This window comes from Andrographis paniculata, unplaced genomic scaffold, assembly GCF_009805555.1.
Source record: "Andrographis paniculata isolate CXL003 unplaced genomic scaffold, ASM980555v1 Contig74END, whole genome shotgun sequence".
NCBI lineage: Eukaryota > Viridiplantae > Streptophyta > Magnoliopsida > Lamiales > Acanthaceae > Andrographis > Andrographis paniculata.
In genome coordinates this window covers 4,320,774-4,332,712 of record NW_026137611.1, presented here as the reverse complement: position 1 = coordinate 4,332,712, position 11,939 = coordinate 4,320,774, and the positions used below count along the sequence as shown (strand labels likewise).

Sequence of the window (11,939 nt, the reverse complement as noted above, 5' to 3'; positions counted from 1 at the left end):
TTCGATGGCTTCTTTGATCCGAAGAGATTTGGTCTTCGGCTTGACTTTGCCGGACTTTGGAGGGCTTTGGTCTCCGTGCGAGTGATTTGATCGTCGGCTTTGCTTTGGTTTTGCTATTTTTGGAGGACTTTGGTCTTTGTGTGAGCGATTCGATCGTCGGCTTTGAATTTGATGTCTTCTTTGGACGATCCGCCGCTTTGATCTTTGATTTGCCTTTTCCGCCTTTTGGAGAGCTTCGGTCTCTGCGCCGGCAATTCGATTATCGGCTTTGGATTTTATGTCTTCTTTGGACGATCTGCGACTTTGATCTTTGGTTTGCCTTTTCCGCATTTTGGAGAGCTTCGGTCTCCGTGTCAGCGATTCGATCGTCGATTTTGGATTTGATGTCTTCTTTGGACGATCCGCGGCTTTGATCTTTGGTTTGCCTTTTCCGCTTTTTGAAGAGCTTCGGTCTCCGCGCCGGAGATTTGATCGTCGGCTTTGGATTTGATGTCTTATTTGGACGATCCGCTGCTTTGATCTTTGGTTTGCCTTTTCCGCATTTTGGAGAGCTTTGGTCTCCATGTGAGCGATTTGATCGTCGGCTTTGGATTTGACGTCTTATTTGGACGATCCGCTACTTTGATCTTTGGTTTGTCTTTTCCATATTTTGGAGAGCTTCGGTCTCCATGTAAGCGGTTCGATCGTCGGCTTTGGATTTGATGTCTTCTTTGGACGATCCGCAGCTTTGATATTTGGTTTGTCTTTTCCGCTTTTTGGAGGGCTTTGGTTTCCATGTGGGCAATTTGATCGTTGACTTTTGGATTTAATGTCTCCTTTGGACGATCCGCGGCTTTGATCTTTGAGAATGTTGATTTGGTGCTCCATAACACTTTTGGTAGCGTGTCCCTTTGACTTTTGAATCAAAGAGGGCCTAGTTGATGCTTTGTTGAAGAACGCGATGAGCATTTTGAAGCTTTGAGAGGAACTTTGAAGATCTTTCCGTGGCTTTGACGAATTCCTCAATGGCTTTGGGAGCTTTGATCATTCCTCCGGCTTGGGCATACGACGATGAACGTTAACTTCAGCGATTTGTCAACCAATATTGGATCATTTATCTAAATTAATGACTTTCGATGAAGAACGCCTCGAAGGACACGAAGAACAATACATATAGAGTTTAGAGACTTACCCCTTTGCTTGAATCCTCGATGTAACTTCGGTGTCTCATGAACTGCCCATGGCTCTTATTTATAAGGAAGGGGTGGTCTTGGCTTCCTTTTCGAATGGTGCCACGTGGCGTGTCTTGATTGACCAATAGGAAAGTTTTATAATCTTTCATTTTTCATCAGATGTCGTTTTCCATTCTTGAAGGATTTGATTGCGTCGCATTCATTTCTCGCCAAGATCTTTATATCCTTGCCTTTTTCGGAAGATATTAATTTATATACTTCTTTTAGTAACAATATTAATTTATTTTTCTGTCAAATTTATTATGGTGACAATATTAATTTATTTTTCTGTCAAATTTATTATGGCTCTATTTATGCACGTAATATTTGTACGATATTTTTAATTTTAAACAAATTTTTGCATTAATAATTCATATTTATTGTACAAAATTTAATATGTATGCATAATTAAATACCACATATTTATTTTATTTTGTAATAAACAAACGCACCCTATTTATCGTTTCTTAACGTGTATGTATTCAATCATAATTACCAAACAGAAGCAATGGAAACAAAAGCACCGAAAAGTCAAAGAAAAGCAGCTAGGTGGGTGGGTGCGTGGAGATATGCTGCTCGCTCTCCTTATCGTCTTCAATTCAATCAAATCATGAATTCAATTCAATCCTTCGTCGTCTTCCCCGCACCCAATCGCCATAACCATAACCATAACTATAACCAGTTTCACGAGCTCACCAACAAATCCTCCTTCCGCATTGCATTGCATTCAATGCTGCCATTAAAATCAAACCTCTCCTCAACCCCCAACACACATGTATTCAATTAATCCCTCACCTGCCATGCCATGCCTTCCCTTTTGCCCCAAATTCGTCTATATATATAATTCACCAGCTTTTCAGTCCTAACCCTAATTCGACGAACAGCTATGGACCTCTCGTATTATTGCACTACCTCCCAATTTAAATACGCGGTGCTAGCGGTTACTACTACGGCGTCGTACCTGATATTATTAGGTTCCGCCGGGAAGGTTCCGGGCGTGATTGTGTTCGGAGATTCCTCGGTAGACGCCGGAAATAACAACCAGATCTCGACGGTGCTGAAGAGCAATTTCCGGCCCTACGGCCGCGATTTCTTCGGCGGGCGTCCGACCGGGAGATTCTCGAACGGAAGGATTCCGCCGGACTTCATCTCGGAGGCGCTGGGGCTGAGGCCGTTCGTGCCGGCCTACTTGGATCCGCAGTTTAACATATCGGACTTCGCCGCCGGCGTTTGTTTCGCCTCCGCCGGCACCGGTTTTGACAACGCCACTTCTAACGTCCTTGTAAGTACATACATACATACAAATACATAGACACATACATGTATACAGTTTTCTCTAGTTCTTTTTTTTTTTCTTTTTTTCTAATTAATGTTTGCGTTAGTTGCATGATTTTTTTTTTCTAATTCGACTGTTTATTCAATTTTTTTTCACTAAAACATATTAAATCAAACATTTATTTTTTTATTTTTTATATTATATTAAAAATCAATTTTACATTCAAAATATCACATCAACTCCTGTTTATATTACATCATACAATTATTCAAACTCAAAATTTTTACTATTCAAATCCCAACTCAAAATCCAAACACCCAAACAAACACACTTTTTTTTTTAATCGAAAAACACAATTTTAAATTTATAATTCGGTTCGTTTAAGGCTCGGCTGGATAGAGATTTTTATTATTTTTTATTTTTAAAGTTTCCAAATTTTCAAACAATATTCCCTTGTTTAAATTTTATGTTTGAATGAGAATGTTAATGCGATTTTGTATTTAATTATTTTTTATTTTTATGGTAAAAGAATATAAAAATGAGTACTCCCTCTATTTCACTTCAATTTTATTTTTATTTTTTCTTTTATTTTATTTATTTATTTTTTAATTATAGTAAAAATAATCAAACTAATATATTATTATATAAAATTTAAATATATTATACACATACATATATAATATAAAAAATAATAGTATTAAAATTATTTTATATATATTAATTAATTAATAAAATATTACTATTTTTTAATTTCCCGCAATAATATAAATAGTCGCCTTAAATTAAAACTGATGAAATATAATTTTTACTTAAAAAAAATATAAATATTTTAAGGGAACAAACAAAAAAATAAAAATAAACGTATATGATAGAAAAAAATTATTATTTCAATATAATATTTTAATAAAAATATAAAAAAGTTAAATAATATCAATATTTTAAAAGTATTACGTAAATGTTTTTAAATATAAAGGGATCCGTACATCCAACTTAAAATCAATCAGTGTGATAGGTGGAGTGTCCTCTATTCTTATCCTTATATATTATGATAGTTCTCACATATTTAGCAATATGGGAAATATTCAACATAAACAGAGTTTAAATTTTTATAAATTTATTATAAATATATAGTATATAAATATTATCCGAATATTTTAAATCAAATTAATTTTAAATTTTAATATAGTATATATTTTTAAAAAGAAAATGTTATAGATAGGAACAGTGTATGTGTCCATAGAATACACATTCATCAGGGTTTTTTTCTTTCCTGAATCCATCAGGGTTTATGTTTGATATGTGTTTAATGTTTTAGGGTGTGTTTTTAGGAAGTTAGGGGAAATTTGAGAGTGGGATTGATTTTTATTTGAATTTTAAGGGAGTTTAAATTTATGTGTTTCTTTTGTGTTTGGTTTTGGGATGAGTTTGGAGAGTTTTGATATATATTGATTTGATGATAATGAATATAATAATATAAATATGTATTAATTTGTATAATTTGATTATAAATTTATATTATATGTATATATATTTTTAAATTTTTATTTATTTGTATTATAAAAAATTTTATTCTCTAAAAAATAACATATTATATTGTATATATTATATTAAATTATAATTATTATAAATTTTTAATATTTATAGTTTCTTAGAAAAAGAAGAAATAAGATGCGTATCAGGTGTGTCCTCCAGAAAATCCAGTTTTGGACTGGATTACTGTGTAAACAATGTTCGCTTTGGGCTAAATTACTATGCAAAAATACTATTGCGCAGTAATCCAGCTGAAAACTGGGCTGGAGAAACACACCCTTAGTTTAAGGGTGTGGCTTTTTTATTCTGAGATATGAATATTTATGTTGATAATGCTCCTTCACTCACCGTTTTTATTGATAAATTGATTTTTAGTGTGTGATATAAGAAATTGTGTAAAAAATATAAAATATATTATTTTGAATTTAATATTTTGATTTTTTTTTAACTTTTTGATTTTTATAAAAGATAATTTGTATTAATTATTATTATTTTTGAAGAATTGTAATTAAAAAAAGTATTGAGTGAACAAAGTTGTTTTGTTTTTTCTAATTTTCTTTCTGTACATTTTTTTCAAAATAATTAACAGATTACAAATATTTATTATTTTTATATTCCCTATACTCTACGTAAAAAATAAAATTATTTTTCAAATATCTCACAAAACAAACACATCCTTAATATTTTGTATTGAATTATAATTTTGGTGAGACAATAGACTATGTATCATGGACACGTTTGGATTGGTGTAAAAATAAGTAGAAGGAAAAAAAAAATGTCAAAAGCAAAATTAGTTGGATTTTATATTTGAATAATGTTTTATAATAATACATTTTTGGAAAATAATATTTGAATTTAATAAAATTGAATATTTTTTTAAAATGTCAAAAGTACAAAAAAGAGAAAATGTTAGTATAGATATATTTTTTATTAAATTTTTTATAATTTATTGTTCAATTGTATTCATTATATTTACAAATTTTAAGGGTTAATTATGTTTCTATTTCAAATTGAATCAAATGATATTTATTTTTAATAAAAAAATACTATTTTTTTAAAAAAATATTATGTTAAAATACTATTTAAATAAAAAATTTTAAACTACAGTGCTTATACAGTAACAGCTTTCACCAATCTATTAAGTATAAATGTTTCAGAATTTTTGTAAAATATATTTTAAATATTTTATCATTTCTAAATCACAAATAGAATAGTACAAACTTTTTAAAAAATTATATGAGAATTATAAACAATTTTGCTTGAAATTTATCCAAAATTATATGCATTATTATTATTATTATTATACCTAAGATTTTTTTTCTTTGAACAGAATGTGATACCGTTGTGGCAAGAACTTGAATATTATAAAGAGTACCAAAAAAAGTTGGTTGCCTATGCCGGCGAACAAAAAGCCAAAGATATAATAAACGAAAGTCTCTACATAATTAGCGTCGGAACAAATGACTTTCTCGAAAACTACTATACTCTTCCTCGGACACGCTCCAAATATAAGTCTATCGTCCAATTCCAAGACTTTTTGATCGGCATGGCCGAGAAGTTTGTCCGAGAGTTACATGGTTTGGGAGCTCGAAAAATGTCCTTGACCGGCTTACCCCCGATGGGGTGCCTTCCGTTGGAACGGGCAAGAAACTATGTCAACGGGAATGGGGACGGGTGCTTCGATGGATATAATGTCGTCGCTCTTCACTTCAACCAGAAGTTGAATGGATTGGCTGAGAAAATGAATGGTGAATTGGAAGGGATAAGGGTCGTATTTTCGAACCCTTACGATGTGTTTATGGACATTGTTAAAAAGCCTTCACAATTTGGTAAGCTAGCACTCTGTTATATATATGCTTTTTAAAGTTAATGTTATTCACTAACAGTAATTTTTTTGGAAAATTATTAAATTAAAATATTTTTTATTTTACAAAATATTATACGACATTCTTATTTTTATACTGTTCCTAAATTTCATTAAAAACTCCAAAATTTCTATTCAAAGATAAGAGTGCGTTTTTGAACCCTTACAATGTTTTATGAACATTGTAAAAAAAAAACCTTCATTGCCTAGTCATCTAGTACTCTATTTTATTTAAAGTTCTATCTACGTATACAATTTTTTAAAATTTTGAGTTCATTGACAATATTTATTTATTTTTTTCTTAAAAAAACTCACATTAATTTTATTTTTTTATCTCATAAAATATCATATCATATATATAATCTTTTATTGTTTCCAATGTTTTTCAAAACCTTTCAAACTTGTTTTCGTATTAGTCTTAAAATATTATATTTATAAAAAAAAAAGTTACATTCAAAACTTATTGTTTTTTTTTTAAAAGAAAATACTATATTAAAAATGTATTATCTATTTAGCAATAAATTTCAAAACACTTATAAAAAAACCGTATCTTTGCGATATTTTGCATCACTCCGTGTTATTAAACTTAATCATGTATTTGTAAAATGCATGTAGGGTTAAATTTAAAGAGCACAACATCGATGGTTGCATACTACATTTTCCAATAATTTTATGATCGTATTGCATTATTTTGAATTGACTCGAATATTTATGAAATGTGTGTAGGGTTTGATGTGGCATCGGTTGCTTGTTGCGCAACGGGAGTATTTGAGATGGGATATTTGTGCGACCAAATGAATCCTTTTACGTGTTCGGATGCAAGCAAATACGTGTTTTGGGATTCTTTCCATCCGACTCAGAAAACCAGTTCCATCGTCGTCGATTACATGATGAAACATAGTTTGCATGAATTTTTATAAATGCATGTACTTGTTGATTATTGCCATAATTATTGTGTGTTTATATTAGTTATGTGCTATAATTATATAAAGGAAGTGGATTTCATATAATTAAGTATGTTTTGTGTGGTTGTGTGAATATTTACACTTCTAAGAGAATAATAACGTGATTTTCGTTTGAATATAAACTTTTTTTTCTTTCATTTAAATTTATCTTTCCATCAATTCATCAAATTTGATGCTATGTATATCTATATATGTCCATAAACATAATATCATGTAACCCATGTTATTATGCACGAGTGACTGATTACATAATATAATATTTAATTTAATTTTATATTTTAAATAATTTTTTTTTTAACAATTGTACATGTATATATATATATATATAAATTTTGGATATGAAAATAGCTAAAATTAATTAATGAAAAATACGGCTATAGACATAATTAATATTAAAATAAAAAATAAAATGAATCAATGAGATAAAAAAATAAATCATGATATAAATAAAATTTAAATTCAAAGAATATACAATAAACCTAAATTAAAAACTACTTATCGAATCCATATTGATTTTAAAATATATATAAATTTGAAATATATTCATACTGTATCGAAAAAAAATTCTTATTTGTTTGTCATTGTATTATCTCACAAAATTAAAACTAAAATTTAAAAATAAAAACCTCGACGGCGCTCAAATGAAGTTCATATTTGATGAGCTCCTGGAGCTTGAGTCGTCATTTGTCTCGATCACATATGCTATCAGTGATCGATTATACTCTCCGTGATCGGGACTCAACAGGTTGCCTGAATCAATTGGGCTGAAATGGTAGCAAAAGGCGCACAGAGAGTGTGCAGGAGCGTTCTGACAGTGCAAGGCACCCGGACAAATGCAGAAGGCTCTTAGAAAAATGCATGTGGTGCCTGGACTAATACAGATAACACTTGAACTGATGCATAAATCACTCAGATTGATGAAGAGGCGCCTGAACTAAGGCAGAAATCACCCGGACAAATGCAGGTGGCGTCTGGGCTAATGCATATAGCACCTGAACTGATGCAAGAGGCGTCCGAACTGAGGCAGAAATCTCACCTGGACAAATGCAAGTGGCGCTTGGACTGATGCAAATGGTGCCCCGACTGATGCGAAAGTCACTCAGGTTGATGCAGAAGTTGCCTGGATAGACATGGTGTTCAAATAGGTGTGTGGGGCTATCACATGTATTTTCCAGAAAGGTGGGTGCTATAAGATATAATTTTTTAAAAGGCGGGGTGCCTCAAGATATATTTTAGATAGTGCGGACGTTGTCATATGTATTTTTCAGAAGTCGAGGCACTGCCAGATATATTTTGATGGTCCAGGCGCTTTCAAAAGGTGGGGCACTGCTAGATATATTTTGGATGGTCTGGGTGCTATCAAATGTATTCAAAAAGGTTTGGGCGTGTTTTATGGAGGAAGAATGGGCGCTCTAACTCTGATTGAAATATTACATTTTTTTTTATTTTATCGGATCTAATCTAGGAAGTTAAATTATTTCTAAATTTAGAAAATTAGAAAATAACTTAAAAAATACTCTTCCGTCCCACTTACCGTGTCCACCTTTTACATTTTCTTCTGTCTCACTTATTCTGCACTTTCTTTGTTTGGAAAAGTATTATACATTTTAATCTCATTTTAAAATTTTTAATTTAATTTTTTTTAATTTTAATTATATTAATTAGTTATCTTCATATTAATTTAAAATTATTTTTTATTAAATAATAATTATTTTCACTAATACATTCTTAATTATTTACTAATTATACTTCTCCTAAATTCTCGTGTCTACAGTAAGGGACGCGATACCTGGGACGGAGGGAGTAATTTAATTATGATTATTTTAATGTGATCAAGTGCTAAAGCAACTCGTTATCGACTACATAATCAACTTGGTATGATTTTATACTGAAAAGTTGTTTCTCTTCTCATTGTTAGTAGAGGAGAACGCCGTGTCAATTCGTAAGACAATGTTTAGATATTATAAATAGGTTGATATACAAAGTTTATATTTTCTTCTTATTTCTACAATTTATTTAATTTTTCTCACAATTCTCTATTTCCTCTAATTTTTTACTACCAAACGTCTGGCTATTGCGTCTAGTATGAATTAAGAATTTAATCACTCTAATTCCTCCATAAAGAATCCATTGGTTATCATCTGGTTGGAAATTTTCAACCCACGGTAATATTTTAGAACGCCCATTGGGCTAATAATTTGTTCCTCACGGAAAATCATTATGAATTCATCATATTACGATAAGGAAGACTACTACATTGCCTGATGGCTCATTCCAGAACATTAACATCGATGGACGAAACCAATGTTATTCAAACGCCATCCTCAGGTCTTCCACTACCCTCAGCATCCATTCCGAAAGGGTTCACTCCGACTCGGATGGAGAGGACAGTGCCATCTAATGTCCAAGAAGCATAAAACCTGGCCACCTACGGTAATATGGCCGTACTATCCGAAGGGATTTGTTAGCAATTCATCTATAGTTCTGGCTATAACCCAACAGATAGCGAGTACAAGCACAACCCCACCAACCTCCCGAATCGAAGGTGATGTTGGAACATATCAACTACAGCCATTTACTTCGGTCGAATTTGGGAATCATGGCCAACACTGGCCGTAAGTGTATGTACCATTACTTATAGACGCCAAAACAAAACAAAATTTCATATATGATGTTTGTGGGGAGAATTTTCCCGAATCTACAAACTTATTGAAAGAAAGTGACGGAAATGACCGATTTAAAATTGAGTGTGATTGCAATAAGAGAATGTAACTCGAGAATCACTAATTGTCCGTTGGACTGCTGACATCTCTTTTTATGAGAATTTTGATTTGGTTATCTGCAAATGATGATGAACCATAATCGAAACTGGTTTCACCTAGTGAAGATGACCGATTGTTTGTTGTTTGTGGTTGTATCACGGATGACCGATTTGGGGATGATTTTGAAACTGCCTTAAATCTAAATCGACAAGCCCTTCTATCTAAGGTTCTCCGTCTCGGCCTAGTCGGAACCAGAATGGCCTGGACCATTCCAATTCCGACAGAAAAAACCGATATTTGAGTTAGGATTTTTTGGGAAAGAAGATGGAAAATTCTATGGGTAGAAGAAGAGGAAGAAGGATATGGATAAATAAGGGAAATAAAAAACAAAAATAAGTGGAGAAGAAGAAGAAGAAGGCGGTGTGTTGTCGTCGTGTTGTATGTTGCTGCTACACGTAGGAAGAAGAAAAAGAAGTGTAAGGGGTTTTAAAATAATTTGTATAAAATACATTCACTATTATTATAAAATACTAATAAATTTATTGAGGTGACAGGAATGACCGATTTAAAATTGGGTGTGATTGCAATAAGAGAATATAACTCGAAAATCACCAATTGCACTGACATCTCTTTTTATCAGAATTTTTATTTGACTGGTTGCAAATGAGGATGAGCCATAATCGGAATAGGTTTCATCTAATACGGATGACCGATTTTATATTGTTTGTGTTTGTATCATGGACGACCGATTTGGGAATGGTTTTGAAACTGCCTTAAATCCAAAATGATAATCCCTTCTTTCCATGGTTCACCGTCTCGGCCGAGTCGGAGTGAGGAGTAGTAGAGTGTTGTATCAAGGAAATTTAAATCAATTACAAGTGACTCCAAAAGCTAAGAGGATGGCGAGATGGACGAATTATCCTGGATTCCTCAAAAAGGGGATGATGGAAAATTAATATAGATGGATCGGCATTTGGATACCCTAGGGATGCAGAGATTGGGGCAGTGGTTCGTGATGATACTAGAATGATCATATTGTTGTTATCTAAATATATAATTGTGTCAAACTCGATAGTAGCAAAGGTAGAGGCTGTCAAACAAGTCCTTGAGAAGATTCGTAACTCAATGGGTTTTCCGATTCCGAAGATAAAGCTGAAAAATGATTCAACAACCGTGGTGGCGTGGCTTCAACGGAAAGCCCAATTCCCGTGGAAGTTGGACACCGAAATACAGGTAATCCTTAGCTCCCTTGACCATTGTTTGCAACTGAAGTTGTCCATACATTTAAGAAGCTAATTGCTTGGTAGACGAGTTGGCGAAAAGGGGAGCGATGAGAATTCCATATTTGATTTCATGGATTTAAGCATACTTAATCTCCTCCTTGCGGTCGAGCTCTGTGCTAAGTTCCATAGATGTAGTGGACTGTGGAGACACTACAAAAAAATAATATATTTGCAACGGAATTCCGTTCCTAATGTTCACGTAGCTAATGTAATTTCATTCTTAATTCCGTCTCTAATGTCATTAGTAACGGAAAAGGTAGATTTAGAGACAAAAAAGTTTTGTTACAAAAATAATTTTTTCTTGTAGTGAGATGGCAGAGAGTCTGATAACTTTTCTTAGTCGTTCTGGAGAGACATATGATAATGGTTACGTTGGTTCAAGAGGAATTTTAGAGTTGTATCAAGGAATTTCAGCATGCTCCTGCTGGTGGAAGAAAAGATGGGTTGGGGATTAGCGCAATGATCGAACCTCCACAACAACATTTTTCAGGGGCTATCAGATAACCCTTGATTATGTCATATTTTATATTTTATATATAATTAATTAATTAATTACTTATTTATGTCGAGTTTTAGTATAATTTATATTAATTTATTCTAATAATTATATTTATTGCATCTTGTATGCAAAATATTAATTTATTAATTTTTAAGTATATTTTATAATTATTATTTTGTATAAATTAAATTAATTGGAGTGTTCCTTGAATTATGTTTTTATACATTATTTACGTGTTATTTAAGTATTTAAATTTGACTAAATTAATATTATTTAATAAGTATTATTTATTTAAATAAATATTTATAAGGTGTTTATTATTTATGCAGATAAAATAATGTTTGAAAACTAGTTTTTTAGTCCAAAATTGGCCTTAAAAAACAAAAAAATGGCTTTAAAGCCAAAATAGCCACTGGTGCGCAAATCAACAGTCAACGCAAAAAAGTCAAAGTTAATGTTGGCGCGAAAAGCAGCGAACACGGAATTCTAGTGGCGGTTGCACAAACATGAGCGGACACGGAATCTGTTTGGAGCAAAAATTTTTGCATG

General features: G+C 32.0%; 1 protein-coding gene across 1 annotated transcript; it reads left to right on the top strand.

The window, feature by feature from the left end:
- Positions 1–1,856: 1,856 nt before the first annotated feature.
- On the top strand, positions 1,857–6,968 carry LOC127265837 (GDSL esterase/lipase At2g04570-like). Its single transcript, XM_051295848.1, has 3 exons — positions 1,857–2,493; positions 5,348–5,846; positions 6,608–6,968. The coding sequence occupies exons 1-3, from the start codon at positions 2,098–2,100 to the stop codon at positions 6,799–6,801; spliced, it is 1,089 nt and encodes a 362-aa protein (XP_051151805.1). The 5' UTR covers positions 1,857–2,097; the 3' UTR covers positions 6,802–6,968.
- The last annotated feature ends 4,971 nt before the right edge of the window (positions 6,969–11,939 follow it).